We start from the raw sequence: 19,885 nt of genomic DNA, 5'->3' as shown, positions 1-19,885 counted from the left end.
ATCATAAACCAAAAGTAATGGTGCATGATATCCATACCAGATAACCAACCACAGCTTGTTCTTCCATAGTGTGTTCATAGACAACTACGAGTTGTGTTCTTATTTAGCCACAGGTTCTACTAGCATATTGACCGTTGAAATATATTGTTTAGGTAGAAGCCATCCATAACCTGTTGAACCACTTGAAGCTCCTCAAATGTACACTTTCTTCTTTCTAAATCAATAATGAAAGTATGTGAATCATGCTGAACACAGAATAATCAATGTACTCACTATTTGCAGGACAGACTACTGTTGCCGCCCCCGGCTAAGGATGGTATACCCTCGCCATCTGTGGTTGTAACTCAAAAGTTTTTTCATGTGTGTAAACAGTTAAATTGAAACGTATTGTTATTTTTTCAGTCACACTATTGAATGTTAAACAAAACAATTTTTCAGAGTATTTCCTTGACATCATGAAGCAGGGAAAAGGATACTACAGGCATCCAGGAGAAGCAGCAGAAATAGGAGCTGTTCAGTGAACTTTCATCTGGAAAAGGGAACTGCCCTTGTTCAGTCCTGCTCTCGGTACAAAGTCCAATTCCTGAGGCGGCCATTTGAATCCAGTGTTGTCTCCTGCTGGATCCGGGAATGTCTTTTAAACTCTCTGTACACAATGTCAATGGCACTCTTGACCTGCCTGCCCAAATGACGGATAAATTGCCTATAAGCAATATATTTGTATTTTTTTTGTAAATAAAACAAAATGACTCACTAACGGTTGTTATTGTATAATTATTTTACACAATCATTTACCATTGTCAGCTTTGTTTCCGTGTGCTGTTTGTCCTGGTCTCCATGATGGCCAAGCTAAGCATAGTTTGTCACTCTGTGGTCTTGGTCCAGGGCAGCTTTTTGGAAACGTTTTATTTGGGTGATGCATTGCAATGCGTTTTAGCATATGAATCAGAATCTTAAAATGCTCAAAGTGTACAAAAAGACATAAATCTTCTATAAGGTTCACTGCTGTGTACTGAATGTCACCGGGATATGTCAACTATGTATTAAGTGCTGTTCCACCGCACACTCAGGTCAACATTACACGTATCAAGCTCATTCTTGTTGTGAGGCCCAAGTATTTTGAATGAAAAATGTCACAACACTGTATCATCATCAATGCAAAATGCAACTTTCACCCCTTTTATTTTCTGTGACAGTAGAGTGTCATTCTAAAATAACTTTTTAAATATTTTAATGTTGTGCAAAGTAATGCAGTTCTGCAAGAAGTGGGAACAAGCATCTACACCTGACACCACAACCGAAAGTACACATTTTCTATAGCTACCCCTAAAAAGCATCTGATATATAATTCAATAGATTTGTCCATTGATCAGGTGAGGCATCAATGGTAGAGGAATCTCTCTTGAGGGAATTGGGATTTGACTCCAAATTGAAATGCTTTTTTTTAATCGTGGATCAAATTTTAAAACTTTGTAAAGTATCAAAAATAGAGAGAGGTGTACTTACTAAAGGTTATCATGTTCTTATCACTCACAGACCACTAGCAAATAATCGTTGCATGAGATTATACAATTGTTAATGCCTTTGATGGCCAATGCTCTTCCTGAATTCTACCACTTTTATATTCTTCTTTTGCACAGAAAGAAGAATATAAAAATAAATTGTCGGTATTAACCGACTATATAACTTTATTAAGTTATAATGATCAATTTCCATGCAAATAATGGTTTGACAGAAGACGCATTGTAGAAGATTAAGGCAACAAGAGATTCCAAGATTCACATTTTAATGAGAGCACAAATAACTGAAAGAAATAATTATAAAGTTTAGGAAGAACTATATGTTGTTTTTTTATATATATATATATATATATATATGGAACTGTAGACCAGTTAATGCACATAACTCATTTTATACTAACAGTACTTAAGTAGTAAAATACTTTTTTGTTGGAAGAAAGTTTGACGAATTAAATCCAGATTCACCACAAAAACTTGATGGTAGAAGGTAAAACTATGAACAAATCTGACCATGTCAAAGTATATATATTTTGGGAGGGGTCAAATTCCGGACCTTCTATTCAATATGAAAAGTCAATATATACAGGTGACCCTTTTTTTATTATATACCTATTCAGATTAAATTAAGAGATGTCAGTCTATTTTCAGAACTGGTGAGTAACTTGGTTAGTCTTTTCTGATAGTCAATTCATTTGGCATGAATAATGGATGTACATTATAGTCCCTTTGGTCATTGTTGCAACAAATCTTCATAGACAATCATGACTGCCTTTATTTTCTTTCAGCTAAAGATGCTATACAACCAACTTTCAAAACGTAATGGTCTGCACTATGAAAACAAAACATCTTTATTTACATGTTGATGTAACTTTCTTCTATCATAATCACAATATTTGTTTAACAGGAAAAATAGAAACTTGAAGTAAAAAGAAAAGCAATTCTTCTGCTCAATAGGGAAAAATTAATAAACAAAAACGATGATAATCCTTTCATGGTTGAAGCTGCATCAGGCATTGAAACTTTTTAGGGGCAACATAGACGCTGTGGTCATTATTTATGTCCTTAAAGCTCTTTTTTTCAATGAACCAACTGATTGTATGAATGTCTCTTGTCTTCAGGTCCTCCGTCTGCTCCGGTCAATGTCATCTCGTCTGTAAACGGGACATCTGTAAACTTGGACTGGGATCGTCCCCTGGATACAGGAGGTCGCAGCGACCTGCTCTACAGCGTCCTTTGTCAAAAATGCTCGAAAGAAGGCGCTCCCTGCGAGGACTGTCTTTCTTCACCAGGAAGCACCACTGGAGGGAAGTCAGTGGGTGGAGCAGTTTTGGGGATCGGAGGAGGTGGAATAGTGGAGCGATCCGGTTCACTCGCGGTCAGATTCATCCCCCGGCAGACTGGACTGACTGAGCGCTCGGTGACTGTGCTGAACCTGGTGGCTCACACCAACTACTCTTTCAGGATAGTGGCTACGAATGCAGTGAGTCATCTGAGTGCCGAGCAGTCTTCGTATGGTCTGGTCAACATCACAACCAACCAAGCAGGTATGGATGATAGTCGCATAATTGTCAATGTGAAAATCTATTTTCCGGAGTTTATACTGATAGTGATACTTCTTTAAACATAAACATAGTAAAGCATTGATCTTTATTCTACAGATTTTGTTTTTATTTAAATTTAAAAACGCGTGGAGGCATTGTGTTTATTAGGTGATTCAGTTGGGTTGCCTGTACTTCCAGACAGGCGCAGAGAGAACATTGAAACACAGACCTATAATTGTATCAATGTTAAATCTTTACGAACTATTGTTGCTATCGCCCGCTGCCATCACTCCTCGATGTTTATTGACTATTACGCACAAAAAATAAAACTGTTCTTAGGGGCTAAACCAAGGAGAGTTTTTCATTTACAATCATTGTTTGTGAATTTCAAAACATTTGCAAATGTTTGGATCCACCTAATGTATTGAGGGTTAAATAGTTTGCATACTTTGGACATGTTCTTGAGTCATCAAACATATTTTTTTTTCCCTGCTTAATTTGTTAACAGCTAAATTTAATTTAGTATATTTTCCTATATTCCTATATTTTATCTTGATCTTTAAAGTATGTACTTTTTTGAGTATTGTTTTGATTGTCTAAGCGCTTTGTGACCCTGGTCTCGAAAAGCACTATATAAATAAATATTACTTACTTACTTACTTACTTGCTATATATTTATGCAGCGCTCACACTCACTTTATGAATAGTCTTGCATGTTGTTGTTTTTTATGCCTTAAGTTTACATTATTATTATTTGCAGACCTTAGATATACTAGTAGAATTTCTTGGAGTTTGACAGTTTATCGCACAAAACATATATTCCTTAGACTAAAATACTACTTTCAAACCTTTTATTTGGTTCAAATTTTTAGCATTTCAAGTGAGAGAAATTTGACCCTATTATTGTCAAAATTCTTAGAACTAGTCAATTTTTTTTTAACAGCTGACAATTTTCAGACACTACCTAATTCTCCTGTTTATATATATTTTCCATTTTTCTTTCTTTTGCTCTGCAGCTCCTTCAGAAGTCTTGGCGATTCACCAGGAGAACACAAGTCAGAACAGTGTGACCTTGCAGTGGCATGAACCAGACCAACCCAATGGTGTAATCCTGGAGTACGACATCAAATATTATGAGAAGGTACAAAGCAGCCTGAAAGTGAAAAAAAAATTCCAGTTACCTCGACATTGGTAGCCGAGTCTTCAAAGGCCAGAGCCAGGAGATTGCACGTGGAATGAGAGGCAGACTTTGGATAGCTTAATCCACGAAAAAGGCCCTGCTGGCAGCTCAACTAATTGAATAGAAATGGACTTTAAGACATGAGGGGCACACTGAAAGATGAGAGTGAAAAGTACAACTTCCTGAAAGTTAGAGACAGGCTGGATTCCATTGCCTACTACTTCCTTCAGAAAATACCTTTTTTTAGATGAACATTAAGCCAATAGAGATAATTAAATAAACAAAATTATAAGAGTAATAATAATAGAACTTTTTTTTTTTGGACAAAGGTTGATCATTTCTTTATTTTTAGCATGTTTAACACATCGTGATTATACTGGTACCATTTTTTTTTTAGTTAAAGGGCAACTTATGTAAAACTCCAACTCTCCTGACTCACTCACATGTTTCAAATGTTAAAGTCTTCCTCTCCAAGATGCAATAATTCCCTCATCATAACCATGTTTTGAACTTATTACTTTATAAAGTTCTCCCCCTTCTGAAATCACAGCGGACGAGAGGTTATGAGAGCGAGCCCATTATGACATAATAATAATCCGCTTTGTTTATACAAGTCCTTTGGAGGTCAAGACTTTAAGGATTGATGACGCATGGTGACAAACCTAAGCCAAAGCCAATCACAGCATAGTGGGTGTGGTTATGGTAAACCAGACAATGCGTTTCCAGTTGCCCTTTAAGTCAGGGCATAGTTTGCTGTAAAATCGTAGAATCATTGAACCAGTATTTCTGTTTTGAAATGCAGGAGCTAATTGCACTGACATGAGCTGTGTAGCGGCAGACTCATAGCCCAACAAGCCGTATAGTTTCGAGAGCACAGAAGGATTAGCTTGTCTCTTGCGCCGCTGTCTTTATCTGGCTTTGCTCAGGGGGTGAGACGTCTGTTGGGGATTTTCAATTGGACAAGTCAGCAATGTGCTCTCCGAAGGTATCTGTATGACTATTAAACTAGGATGAGTCACAGCAGGATGGCAGCCGCTAGCAAAGTAGCTGGAAATGCCTGGGAAGTTATAGAAAAAAAAAATTACAATCTCATTTTAGCATTGGCCACTTGCTCATAATTAGAGTCTTATTCTGTATGTGAAAAGTTGACTTCCTTGTTATGCAAGCACACATCAAACCAATTATTATTGCCACTTGATTCACCCCGACAGTCATGCTCTTCCAGCCTGTATGAAAAGGGGGATTGCAGCAATAATGATGATGCTTGTGTATGCGTTTTAAACCAAGACATAAGCAAATTTAAAGGGTCTTCTTTAACAAAAGCAATGCATTCTCGCGATCATGCAAATGAAAACAAACACGGATCGGAGGCATCGTCTGACATCAGTGTGATAATCAAAAGAGATAGAAACAAGGCAAAAACTCCTCAGGGAAGTTGTTTAAAAGAACTTGGTCAAAAAGACACATAGGTAAACACCGGCCTACACATACAGTAGCTTGTTATAAAGTTTTTTATTTATTATTTATATTAACATATTTACATATTCTAATGTAGTACATATATTATTTGTTCCCTTTGAAAGTGAATGTGGACCTAATTTAATTAAAATATGCTATTTGTACTCTTTTTTTACACATTCTAAGTGGACTAAAGTAATGGAAATTTAAGTATTTTGCCATGTGGATTTAGAGCAAATGCAAATCCTTCAAAGAACCAAATTTCCAGAATCTATGCACTGCATAGCTTGCTTGTAGTATAAACTACGTTGTAAAAGGGCAACTAATGTGTTGATTTAAGTTTCTCTTCAATAGTTGTTCGACTTTATTGTATCATCAGTATGTGTCTGTAATTGAAATATTTACATTAGAAAATGTAACTGAGCCCCCCCACTGAAAACTTTGTTTTTCTGGGGATGAAATCTCATAACCAAGCCCACTCTGCTGTGATTGGCCAAGCATCGAAGTGTGCTGTTGTATAAACAAAGCAAGTCTTAATTAAGAGATTCAATTAAATGAAAGATTAAATCTTCCTGGAGAAGGAGTGAAGACCATTATAACGTTATAGTGGGCTTCACTCTCATATCCTCTTGTTCTTTATAAAGTAATAATTTCCCTCATCACAATGAATTAACTTATGATTCAAATGTTCAAGCAATTCAATGTAAGTAATTTATATTTATAGAGTGCTTTTCTAGGTCACAAAGCACTTAAATAATCAAAAAAATACTCAAAAAAATATATACTAAAAAGATTACAATGAGAAAAACAGGTGTCCCAGAAAATGAGGGAACTTTTCCCTCATTTTCCTGCAGGAATAAGAAAGTCTTAAGATGTTTCTTGAAGGAGTCAGTAGATCATCAAACACAGAGGGAGAGGAGAGCCTGGAAGGATTTCTCTCCTCTGGTCCTGAACCGTGTGCGAGGGATAGTTGGGTATTCACTTCAGTTGCCCTTTAATATAATTATATTAACATAAAATGTCATATTTTACAATCATGCGATATAAGGAACTCAGTATGTGCAGTCTCATCACTCACTTTGGTGTGAGTTGGCCCTGCGTCTACAGCAAACCACGACTACTTGTGTTGTGAGTCAGGGATAAGAGCAGCTTTCTGGATACAAAAAACAAACAGAAAATGCATCAATATGAACAATCCAATTGAATTTGAGTGCAATGTAAAGAAGGTTTCCTCTCTCAAATTACACAACCGATTTTACTAATACGTAACTAGGAACACATAATAAGCTCCACATTTAAAACAAATGTTAGTACATGTTACATAGGGTTGACAGTTATTATGTGATCATGTGAATGGTTCTGCAGTAAAACCACAAGGGTTTTGTTGGTCCACCTCTCTCTTGTCTGATGGCCTGGTCTTGCCTACATCAGCTACATGCATCTTATGAAACATGTTCTATTCTTGCAGGATCATGAAGACCACAGTTATTCAACTCTGAAGTCAACGAACACTTCTGCAATAGTTGCTGGACTGAAGCCCGGAACCAAGTACATCTTCCAGGTCCGAGCCCGAACATCTGCTGGATGTGGACGCTTTAGCCAGAATGTGGAGATTCAGACTGGAAAAGCAGGTGTGTCTGTCTCTCCTAAACAGATGATTTTTTTTTCCAACCAACTGGTAACTTCTAGAGCTTTGTCGAGATAAATTGGGAGCAAGGTTATTAGGGGAAGGAAATGATTAAACTTGTCAGCGTTCCGTAAAAAAAAGAACAAACACATTGTTTAAGGAGTAATATTTAGGACAAAACTACTTCCACACGTCTCTCCTCCAGCAACTGACCGAACTCTGCACTGCTCTTTCTAAGACATGTAAGGTGTTGGATTTCAGTCACTCTGCAGTCACACGTTATTTCAATTCACACCGTTGCTCACTATACTGCTGCTCTTGCCTCGAGGTAACTATGTTATTCTCAAGATGGCTGTATTGAATGCCCGTGGGATCCATGAGAATATAAATTATTTGAACAACATTATCAGCGTACTTTATTTTTTCTACTTTTTAGAAAGCATAGTCAGCATATTCTCTTCATTCATGTGAACAGGTGCTAGGAGATAGCTTTGGTTCAAACTCAAATCATACTAGATCATTAAAAATAGTTTGTAATGTCAGTTATTTATTCTCTCTTTCTTGTTTCAACTATGGCATTTCAACGAGTCTCTTTTGTTGATTATTTGCGTGTGCCTGCAGTTCCGGTGCATAAAACGATGACCATCGTCTGGATCTGTCTGGCACTGGTGACTGCTCTGGTCGGCTTCCTGGCCCTCGTCATCTGCAGGAAACGGCAAGGCTACACATTACCACACTACCCATCTCTGCTGTGTGTGGACCATTTTCCTACAGTTGTTTACAATGTTGCCTGTGATCCATATTCCCAAGATGAACCCTCTTATTCCCAGCTATTTCTCAACAATGCCTTTAACCTAATGCTTTGTAATCAGTTAGAAATAAAAGTCCCAAGACTGAATTATTTGTTCAGTCAACAAACAATAGAATCCTAGCAAGAATATGCTTACACGTTTATTATGTAATGAAGTGAAAAGCAATGGACCAATTTGTCAATTTTCCATTATCCTCCTTATTCAATTGGTTTTGGAACGATTCAAAATGCGTCCACCTATATTATATTGTGTGGGTCATTTCACTTGCTGCCAAAACTATAACTCAATTTAGGGGAATCTAGTCCGCCAGAGTTGGCAAGTAGGGAAGGAACTCAACGTTAAATACACATCGACTACAACGACAAGTAACAAATATAACAATATATTGGTGTTGAGTAGTTTATTCATTTAGTTACTCTCTTTTTGGAGGACCGTTTCTAGAAGTAAACTAATTTAAATACTATGGTGATTTGCCATAATCCTTGTCACACAAATATGTATTTCAATGTTCAACTTTGAACCAACCAAGTTCCAAATTATTTAACAATGCATTGTTGAATTGATAAAGATGTTTGTCCATGTAGATTCTCATGAAGTATTCTAGGTCATGGTCACCCAGAAGTTTCCAATGTGAGGCAACTGGACTGTGTACCCTTTTGAGAGTGAAGGTGTTTTGCCTCCCAGGGGGTCTCTTCAGTTCAAAATATCTAGGAGCAGGTATTCAGTATATTTTTCTTGTGGGTGGGACAGAGAAGAACCGGGAGGAGTTTGAACATCCATAACACTGTGGTGTTGCTTACGACCTTCAAGAAGTTATTGAGTGGCATCTACAACCAGGACATTGATCCCAAAACCTGCTCCTCACCAATTTGGACAAATGAAATCTCTTGGATGTGTAGTGTACTCCCTAAACTCTACACAGTCCAATAACCTCACATTCGAACTTTCTGGACATTAAAAAGCTAAACATATCTCCGCTGTTAAAAACAATTGCCTAGAATGTGTCTGTTCTTGGTCCTTTTCTTTTGAGGCATGAATAACAATGTAATTATGAAAATGCCATGGTGGACACTGAAGGTTACAAGGCTAATGCAATCTGACAGAGTTTGATAAAAGCGATGATCCGTGATTGTTTGGTATTCATCCCTTGTACCGTCATTTTTGTGTGTGTGCACGTGTGTGTGTGTGTGTGTGTGTGTGTACAGACACTGTGGTTACAGTAAGGCATTCCAAGATGCAGATGAGGAAAAGATGCATTACCAGAATGGTCATGGTATGACTTTTTTTCTAACTTCTCACTCACTGCCATACCAAGAGATTATCATGTCAGATTAGAGTGATGTTGTCATGCTGTTGACAATTGCCGCTACTAAAAAAATATGCATTAAACTTGTGTTCACTGCATGCCAATTATTCTCTAGAGTTTTCAACCTCACTTCCAGCTGGTCACATTCCTAGTAATGATGTTTGTGTTAACTCTGCATATCCAACCAAATGTTAATTTTGTTTATCTCAGTGTCGTTCCCAGACACAAGGTTCTATATCGACCCACACACGTACGAGGATCCATGCCAGGCGGTTCACGAGTTTGCAAGAGAAATTGAAGCTTCGCGGATCAAAATAGAGAAAATTATTGGCTCAGGTAAAAAAGCTTTGCATTGGCAACCACACACACAAACATACACACACACACACACACACACACACATTGCTTATGCAAAGTCAAAATAATGGAAGGGATTTGTTAATGTTGTTGGCCAGTTTAGAGGCTGTGGTGAAGGTGTCGGTGGCACAGTGGAATCGGAATGTTTTATAAAGTTAAGTCATGTTGTCTGGCATAGCAGAGTGTGACAGCACTGGCACCCGTGCCATTATGATTACTGCAAGTAAATGGTGTAGGAAGTTCTAAATCTAAATAAATGACAAGGAGCTGAGGGATGATTGCATGTGTTTCTGAATATGTGTGTGTGTATAGGGGAGTTCGGCGAGGTGTGTTATGGACGCATGAAGCTTCCCGGTAAGCGTGACATCCCAGTGGCCCTGAAGACCCTGAAGGCTGGATACACTGACAAACAGAAGAGGGATTTCCTGGCTGAAGCCTCCATTATGGCCCAGTTCGACCATCCCAACGTCATCCACATGGAAGGAGTGGTAACGCAAAGTACGCCATCTTAAAAATTGTTTTCCCAAGTTTGCTGAAATAATTCAATATAAGGTGTTATAAGGCGCCAACCTAAAACAAAAGCTGTTTGCAATAATGAACCCTGGCTTTTTTTACTTCGGCCATGCATATCTACTGAACTTTTTTTAAGCTTTAACCCCTTAAGCAATATTTGTTTTTTACTAATATGACACAGATATGTTTAAGCTAAGGCGTCTTACAGAATGAACCCAATATTACATATTCAATTTTATACATTGTGCATTGTAACTATGCTGCAAGGAAAACTTGTACAAATGTCCATTTGTTTGATCTCACAGTATCAGTGATAGTTTAAAAGAACATGATTTAGTGTGTGCAGTTATTTATGGTTATTTTAGAGCTTTAACTCTTGCAAAGTAGGTTTTGTTTCCCACAGTGACCATAGGATACAATGTCAAAATGTCTGAGTAAGCAAATTGTATTTTTTGTTCTGTTCCTGCTGCAATTTCTTTATAGCCAAGCCAGTGATGATCATCACCGAGTACATGGAGAATGGATCTCTGGACACCTTCCTCCGGGTCAGTACCTATTTCTCTATGTTGCAGATAGTTGTTCCTATTGCAATAAACTACATTTAATCTTTTCAGGCTGTTGCTCCTAAGCTTTGGAACAATCTTCCTCTCTCTTTGCGCTTGATGGAGTCTACTGACTCCTTTAAGAAACATCTTAAGACGTTTCTATTTGTTCAGGCTTTTCCTTGATTTTCTGGAACTCCTGTTGTGTTATCAGTATTATCTTGACCTTTAAAATATAGACTTTATTGAATATTGTTTTGATTGTTTAAGAGCTTTGTGACCCTGGTCTGGAAAAGCGCTATATAAATAAATATTACTTACTTACTTACTTACTTACTTACTTAATTTAATAAGACTATTCTGTCAATGAATGTACAACAAAAATTACATATATTTTGTGACTTACTTCAACTCTCCTACAATGTTTTGTGCTTCACTCTGAGAAACCCTTTTTCACTTCCAGAGTAACCTAAACTCTTGTTTTCTGTATAGTTCTCTTAACAAAACCATTGTCCCTTAATATTCTCATTGGTGAAACTTTATATTTTCTGCATCATGCAGAGACACGATGGTCAGTTCACAGTCATCCAGCTGGTGGGGTTGTTGCGGGGCATCGCTGCCGGGATGACCTACCTGTCTGACCTTGGCTACATCCATCGAGACCTCGCTGCTCGCAACATCCTGGTCAACAGCAACCTTGTGTGCAAGGTGTCCGACTTTGGCCTTTCCAGAGTGCTGGAGGATGACCCTGACGCTGCATACACCACCAGTGTGAGTTATTTAATTTAGGCGTGTATTCGGCGCACACATGGACATACATGTTCATAGATTTTGTCACATCATTGCCACATGTCATTGAGTTTTTCCTGAAAACATTGTTGACCAAAGGTCAACTGTGGATGACAGAGAACAGAGGCAGGGGTAAATGGTTTTCAAAATAAAACAGGAAATACAAAATGAAAACATGAGAAAGAAATGAAGATCCTAAACCGACATGACAGCAAATGAATAATAATCTGACATTTCTTTAAACAAAAGCATTCCCTGCTTTATTTGAGGAGGCCTGGCGAGTGAGTAAATGTTTTTATGCTGTCTGAAGAAACGAAAGGTAATTCCATCTGAAGTCTAAATGTCTGAGACGAGGACGTCTTCTTTATCCTTTGAAATTGTGTTGAATCGTTTTTTTAAAGCCAAAAATCTCTCCCTCTCACCTGAAAACCTGCAGTCGGCGCAGCACTCTGTCTGCGATTCAGCCTTGATCATCTGCCAGACCCGCTGGGAGTCTCTTGTCTGCTTTGTTGAGGCATCATGCTAATTTGTAAACTACCTTTGAAGATTATGGGTTTGTGCTTCAGCAGTTGATTTATAGTCGGAGGTCATCTTCCCTCTTCCAAAACCAAAAAATAAATTGTAGAATTACGGATCCAACATTGAAAAAGGACACGTAAGATGTAAGGAAGCAACGATAGTGAGATATCAGTGAATCATTTGCCTTCTAAACTTGTCAAAATCATACAGGTGCAGCAGGGAAATGACTACTCCTACCCAAGCCATCCAGGAAACAATAATAACAATAATTGGTTTTACTTTCAATATTTATAAATCATTTATTAAGAGCTAAACCAAGCAATGAAGTAACTTCAACGATAGGTCTAGTACCACATCCAAGTACTTTCTGTCACGATTACTGCAGTAGACAGATTCACTTTCTACTCAAATTTAGATAGATAGATAATTTGCAAATATATTATCTTTATTTATATTAATTCTTTAATTTCAACACTAATTCAATGTTTTGAAATCTGACCGATTTCCATTAAATTGAATTCTTCCACTTGTTGGATCTACTGACTCCTTCAAGAAACATCTTAAGACGTTTTTCTTTGTTCAGGCTTTTCCTTCATTTTCTGGAACTCCTGTTGTGTTATCAGTTTTATCTTGATCTTTAAAGTATATACTTTATTGAATATTGTTTTGATTCTTTAAGCGCTTTGTGACCCTGTTCTAGAAAAGCGCTATACAAATAAAAATTACTTACTTACTTACTCGTCTTGTGCGAGTCTACCTGTGAGAATGGTTGAGTAGATCACTTTGCAAAATGTAACTTTTGATTTTTCTCCTGTTTCGAAGGGAGGAAAGATTCCAATCCGCTGGACCGCTCCGGAAGCGATAACTTATAGGAAGTTCTCCTCCTCGAGTGACGTGTGGAGTTACGGTGTGGTCATGTGGGAGGTGATGTCCTATGGAGAACGGCCGTACTGGAACCTGTCCAACAGAGACGTAAGCTTCATATCTCTCAATATCTTTGAGGAAGGTTTGAAATACAGTATTTACATCTTGATTTTATGATGCTAAAAAGCAGCCCTGAATGGTGAGAGGAGTACTATTCTCAAATCTTACCCCGAGGTTGGAGAGATCTGAGAGTTTTTCAAAGATCACAAACAGTGTAATTACAGCTTTTGCCCTTGAGGAGGTGTTGTAGGAACCAAAACAGTTGTTAACATCTTGCTAAAACCACAACATATTTTCTATTTAAATGTGACTATTTAACTTTATCTCTGGAATTTTACATATTTTCCTCAGTTATTACATCTATTAAATGACCTAAACAGAAAATTATATTAAATTAGAAACATAGAAACAAATAAAAGGGGTTGTATGCTTTGTGGTTGCCTAAGATTAATTTCTGTCAGTGATTATTTACGTTAAAGCAAGAAAACTACACGTCCCAAGTCAATCATTTGTAAATAAATAAAAAAATACTCTTAGCAAAATTACACAAAATAGTGTACACAATTGTGTACACTTACCTTAACATTTTAAAATAGCATCTGTATTGAGGGAGAGGAGGTGATAACAGGCTTAACTTATTCCTTTTTTTTTTTACAATAGGTGATAAAGTCTGTGGAGGAAGGCTATCGTCTGCCCGCCCCGATGAGCTGCCCTGTCTCTCTGCACACACTGATGCTGGACTGCTGGCAGAAAGATCGCAACGAGCGGCCTCGCTTTTGCCAGATCGTCACTGTTCTTGACAAGCTAATCCGCAACCCAGATAATCTAAAGTCCATGGATCCCATTGGCAGGTGGGTGGTCAAAAAAAAAGTCAATCTCTTTCTGTGGCAAATGCTGAGTTTTTTTAATCAACTTTACCGCCGGCCAACATTTTATCAAATCTGGCCTCACACGAAGACATGATTTAGGAGCAAATCAAAGCCTGAGTCGCTGCCTGACTACTGAAAGGATGATCTGTGGACATGATTTGGTGAAAGGCTGCTCAGTAAGTGCTTCAGTTTGTCCAGGCAGAGTAAATCTAATCACTATCAAAGATGAGAGCGGCCGAGTTTGAGTGTTAAGTTAGCGCTTCTTTTCATTCTTTGATAAGCTCGGACACAGGGAGCTAAGTGAAAACCTCGCTGAGATATTGACATTGATCTGAGACTGGCAGCCGCGAGCCGGCGCAAATTACAAATCTCACAAATCAGCGGTGCGTGTTCTGAGGTAACATAGGGGAACAGCCCGGGAAGAACTATCCAGATGTTCGAACAATGTAAATTGCCCCAAATACACCAAGAGCAGACGTTTTCTATCATTTTACTTATTGATCCACCTTCATGCCAAGCCAGTACGGTCTGTCCTTTTGCTGAACTTATTTCCAGGAGTCAGCATTTTTTGTCTTTCTCTCTACGTTTCCTACCATCAGCCTAAGCAGCCCGAGGATTGAACGAGCCGCTCCTGACTTCAGCAGCTGTCATTCGGTGGACGATTGGCTGGACACTATAAAGATGAGCCGCTACAAGGATCACTTTGCTGCCGGGGGGTTCCACACCTTAGGACACGTCGTTTCCATGAACCAAGGGTGAGCTGGAAGTACTACTATGAAATGACCCCTGATGATATATTTGAATTCTACTGAACTGGTCAGGCGATATTTCTCTGTTTAAAAATGATCTGAGGTGAAGTCTGGAGCCAAAGAGTCTTTTTGGAAATATTGTGGTTATATTTTAACAAAACATCAGCTGTTTCATGAAACATTATAAGTAAGTAAGTAAGTAAGTCACTTTTATTTATATAGTGCTTTTCCAGACCAGGGTCACAAAGTGCTTAAACAATCAAAACAATATTCAATAAAGTATATACTTTAAAGATCAAGATAAAACTGATAACACAACAGGAGTTCCAGAAAATCAAGGAAAAGCCTGAACAAATAAAAACGTCTTAAGATGTTTCTTAAGCCAAACATGACAACATAGCATGTATGTGGTGTGTTACGCTGTGGAGGTTTCGTTGGAAATTAGTCTCCAAGTTCTCGTTTCATGGGATGGATACCAGTCACTAGATGGATTGGGACCCCAAAGGGTCCTCTCCTGTGAGGTGTACCAAAGACATCAATCCGGCTCAATCTTCAAAGGAAGCCTCTTCACCTCAGGCATTATGATAGAAGGCCAGAAATGAAATCCATGTTTCAGACAAGTTAAGCTGGTAACCAGGGGACTGGTGCAACTAAACTGTAGCGTAACCAAATCTCTTTGGAATACTTGACCTTCTAGAACCGTACATCCTCATGATTTGCCCTATAAGCCACATTTAGGCAGTCTTCATGACGTTTTTATTTGTTCTGGCTTTTCCTTGATTTTCTGGAACTCCTGTTGTGTTATCAGTTTTATCTTGACCTTTAAAGTATATACTTTATTGAATATTGTTTTGATTGTTTAAGCGCTTTGTGACCCTGGTCTGGAAAAACGCTATACAAATAAAGATTACTTACTTACTTGTGTAATAGATCTCTCTATGCTCTTCACCATGTAACTCTAACAGTGCAACCTGCCCAGAGAGATTGTGAGTGTCCACCTGACCACGAGAGTAATACGTATGTTTCTAAGCCTTTTGAGCCATGAAGACTGATTCTGACGAGAAAAATGGTCTGTGATCTGTAAAATTAGTAATAAGTATAATAGTTATAAGCCAACTGTCAATATACAAGTAGATATTTGTAATATGTCTTTATTGTCATTTTTTTTAAATTTTAAACACAATGTTTAGTTTTAATTTATATTAGGCCTTTGAATCTGAAAACCTCATTGGTGACCTCAAGCCTGATGTATCATATTGTGTGTCCGTGTGCTTTGTGTGTCTTGCAGGGACATCCAGAGGCTCGGCGTGACACTCATGGGTCATCAGAAGAAGATCATGACGAGCGTCCAGCTCATGAGAGCACAGCTACTCAACAAAAGTGTGCCCTCAGTGCATGTATAAAAAATGTGCTGCAACCCAGCGGGCGGACGGGACACAGCATGATCCAATTCATGGTGCAAATGTTTTCTACAAAGAACCTCAGATCAACTGAACTTTGGAGCGAGTTGACTTCTCAAAGACGAGTTTGAACATCCATTTTTTTTTTTTCTTCTTTTCTCGACTTCATGTTTGGCCGCCTTAATAAGCACAAGTTTATGGTGGACAGACATGAGATGATGTGTATCCATCACAGTGTCGTGTGTTGACATGCTTAAGTGGTACAAGCAAGAGGAGAACGGAGGCTCAGCACTAGTTAGGCTCATCTTCAGGTCCTCCGGAAACACCAACACTCTCCTGTCCCCCGACAACATCAATGACACCTGGGAAAAAAATCAACCCGTCTATACAGATGTAGGTTCTTACCTTTTTGGATGATACAGCAACACTTTAATATTGTAGTCTCACAAATCTCCTCACGACCACAAGTGGAAGCACAAACATGATTTTATGTACAATATTTCATATGCAGTAACAAACAAGACAAAGATTAAATGTCTTCAGTGGATCTTTGGTATTGTGTGATAGCGAGTAATGAGTAAATATATATTTCAATTTAAATGTAATATATGAAAAAAAATAACAATTTAAAACAAATAAAGTATACGTCTGTTTTATATCTAAATTTAGAATAACCTGCCTTTTCGTATTGTTCAGAACATTTTTTCAAATTTTTAGACTTAAGAGTAAAATAAAAAATTATTTAGATTGTTGTATACACAGCCAATATATATTCAGAATATGACCCTAAACTGATGACGATGAACTTATTAGGGTCAAAATCATATCAAGCAATAATAACATTTGAATATTGGCCACATTTTTGTACAACTTTGGAAATCACAATTTTAAATAAAATGATCTGTTTTCTTTATCCACTGCTGTAATCATACGATGATACAGACAATACTAGCAATACAAACATTCTTTAGCCATTCATTCATCCAAACATTCACGCACACTCACTTTAACAAACAATTTGGAGTACTTCAATCCAGATTAAACCATGTGAGCAATGGAAGAACATACAAACACACAAAAAAAGATGTAGGTCGTCTTAAATTGGGACCAAACATGGAAAAATCTAGCGGCAGCACAAACCACTATTACACCATGCGTCCCATTGTTTAACCAGTACAACCTTAAAAGACCTCATCCAAAGTTACAATTGAACTTTAACAGCATGATAAAACTCCATTTGTCTTTTGCCGGTAATACAACATAATAGTAGTATCCATCTTTTTTTGTAAAAAGGAATGCAATGCTTGTCTGAGAATGGCTCTTCGATATTTCTGATTACTCAACAAGTGATGCTGACCATTGTCAACCAATGTTATTTGAGTCCTTTGTTGTTTATTTGACAATATTTATTTACATGTTTCAGACAGATAGAGTAGACTGAGCACCAAAAAGCATGTGTTTATGACGTATGTTATAATGAAACTAATTCATCCTTCAATTGTCCGTTTAAATATTGTTGAAATTAGTATTTGTGAAAAGGGAAAATTAGAGAAGATACAATAAAACGAAAGTTTTATTATAGTTAGAAATGTCAAATATGTCAATGCCATTCGAATAGATAATTAAGAAGGCATTAGATAAGTCTGGTGAAAAACGATAAATGCATGAAGTACTTTACAATATGTACTGTAGATAAACAGTAACATAGGACCTTATATTTCTTTTGTCTTTGTTTTAATCTACGGCCACAGAATCAGAAAAAATCTGATTTAGTTGTCAATTTTTGGAGTGATAACAATTGAAGGATGTGTTGTGGCAGACATGTGAATGTATGCAGAGTCAGTAGAATCCATTTTTCCTGCATTTTTCTCATTTAAAAATGAGGACGAAACTACGTTTTTGGACAAACTACCTAAGATTGTGTTTTCTAATGGTTAGCATCACCTGTATCACACACACATAAAATACATGACACATTTTTACTTCTTTGGTGTGGCCACATAAAAAAAAAAATTTAAAAAAGAAAAAAAAAAGGCGAGTCTACTCAGAATACATCTTTGACAAAGTGTTCGTGACACTTCCTGTCTGCAGTAAATAGTTCTTAATGATGGTCTGAAGAAGGAACATTTATCAAACGGTGAGTGTCCAAATAAGTCTCACTGTTCATCATTTAATTCGTCATTTAAATGCAATGGCTCTAGTCTTAAGTGTGATCGTATTAGCCAGGCGGCCATAAGACTCTTGTCTCTTACTGTACGTCTGTTTGGGACAAGAGTAGAATCAAGATTGTAAAATAAGTATCATCACCATCATTTTAAATGCTCCAAGCAGTTTTTTATCATTCCATATAAAAAAAAAAGGGTGCAATGCGCAGATAAACATATATCACATTACATCACTGGCCATACTGAATTACATAATGTAGATCACTTTTCACATTTTAGGCATTTAAATATACCCGCAAAAAAAAATAAAAAGCACATTTATTGTTCTGCAACCATACAATAATTACATAAGTTTTCATCTATACATGAAAGAGATTAATTTTACTTCATATTTTTCCTAGTATCGCATTGAAATCTTTACATACAGTTTTATTTATCAGCACATCAGGCGTCAGTACATACAGTATCGACAGGGTCTTTAATCCATTATCTTGCAGTAACTCACATTTAAAGTTTTTTAAAAGATTGTCTTTCTGCTGTCCATGTAGATGTATCCACTCACTGACCTCACTCATGACTTTCAGTAAAATATTTTCCACAATGAAAATAAAAATAAAGAGATACCAAAATGAATACTTGGGCCTAAAATCCACATTCTATTATTACACAGCAATTCTGGTCAGACTTGATTTTGTATACGTTGACAGGCTGTGGTTGATAGTAGATTGAAGAACACAAAATTACAAATTCATCATGCACTGAACAGTACGACAGAAAGGGAAGAGATTATTGAGAATATAGTTCTGCTTAAATAATCAAGACAACAACTGTGACTGAATGCAACTAAGATTTTTGGAATCCGGGTCGTCCCACTAATGCACACAGTCAGCAAATCTTACACTTGTAAAGACACTTTTTGATCCATCATCCAAATGTTCCTCAGATTTGAGCCGGTGGAAAATAAACGCAGACAACGAGTGTTATGTTGTCATCTGAACTATTACCTGGTTTATGAGTCTGACGTGAATTTACAGTGCAATAATTATCTAGAGTCACATCCATTTGAGAGTAGATTAGTGAGAATATGGGATGTAAAAACTATGCAGACTGAGAAATAAAGTTTGAATTGAACTTGGAATATATGCTTGGAAAGCTGTTCTTGTTTTCTGCAGGGTGTATGAGACAAAGACTTCACCTTGATGTCACCCTGTGTTTTAAGTACAGAAGGTTCCTACAATATAGAGATTCTCCAGCTGTTTATTGACAATTTAACCATCACTGTGCAGAAAACGTCGGTGTGTCCGAAATCGCGCACTTACGCTTAATATTTTGAGTGCACAGTGTGCGAAACCAATCAATTGACGCACTGAAATGGCCAGAAAATTGAGTTTGGATCGAAGGACAATTTCCACCCCTAGCGACGCGTCTTCGGAGCAGATAACGTTGTGTTCCAACTTCCGGTTTCTATCAGTGTAAAAAAGTAGTAGAAGAAAAAGCTGTCGAGTCATTTCCGGCAATCGCGTAGCAGCAGTGTTTGATTTGAGACAGTAGTACCATAAGTGTGCAGCTGTAGATGTGAGGGTATGAGCAGCCACCCTTCTGCTCATTTTGAGT

At 37.5% G+C, this 19,885-nt stretch overlaps 1 protein-coding gene across 2 annotated transcripts in view; it reads left to right on the top strand.

Annotated features, from left to right (window-relative positions):
- epha8 (eph receptor A8) overlaps positions 1–19,274 on the top strand; it is an 84,025-nt gene extending 64,751 nt beyond the window's left edge. Inside the window, exons 8-20 of one of the 2 annotated variants that reach the window (XM_087801758.1) lie at positions 2,639–3,064; positions 4,078–4,202; positions 7,168–7,330; positions 7,948–8,041; positions 9,344–9,411; positions 9,655–9,780; positions 10,114–10,299; positions 10,798–10,859; positions 11,418–11,627; positions 12,987–13,136; positions 13,749–13,939; positions 14,557–14,712; positions 15,995–19,274. In XM_087801758.1, the coding sequence (XP_087657884.1) occupies positions 2,639–3,064; positions 4,078–4,202; positions 7,168–7,330; positions 7,948–8,041; positions 9,344–9,411; positions 9,655–9,780; positions 10,114–10,299; positions 10,798–10,859; positions 11,418–11,627; positions 12,987–13,136; positions 13,749–13,939; positions 14,557–14,712; positions 15,995–16,109 (2,072 nt within the window). In that variant the 3' untranslated portion in view covers positions 16,110–19,274. Of the gene's footprint in view, positions 1–2,638; positions 3,065–4,077; positions 4,203–7,167; positions 7,331–7,947; positions 8,078–9,343; positions 9,412–9,654; positions 9,781–10,113; positions 10,300–10,797; positions 10,860–11,417; positions 11,628–12,986; positions 13,137–13,748; positions 13,940–14,556; positions 14,713–15,994 lie in introns of both variants that reach the window. The other variant, XM_087801757.1, reaches the window with a different exon arrangement.
- Positions 19,275–19,885: the final 611 nt, after the last annotated feature.

The sequence above is a fragment of the Callionymus lyra genome, chromosome 10, assembly GCF_982586985.1.
Source record: "Callionymus lyra chromosome 10, fCalLyr1.hap1.1, whole genome shotgun sequence".
NCBI lineage: Eukaryota > Metazoa > Chordata > Actinopteri > Syngnathiformes > Callionymidae > Callionymus > Callionymus lyra.
Note: the sequence above shows the minus strand (reverse complement) of the source record. Positions and strands in the feature narration are given on the sequence as shown.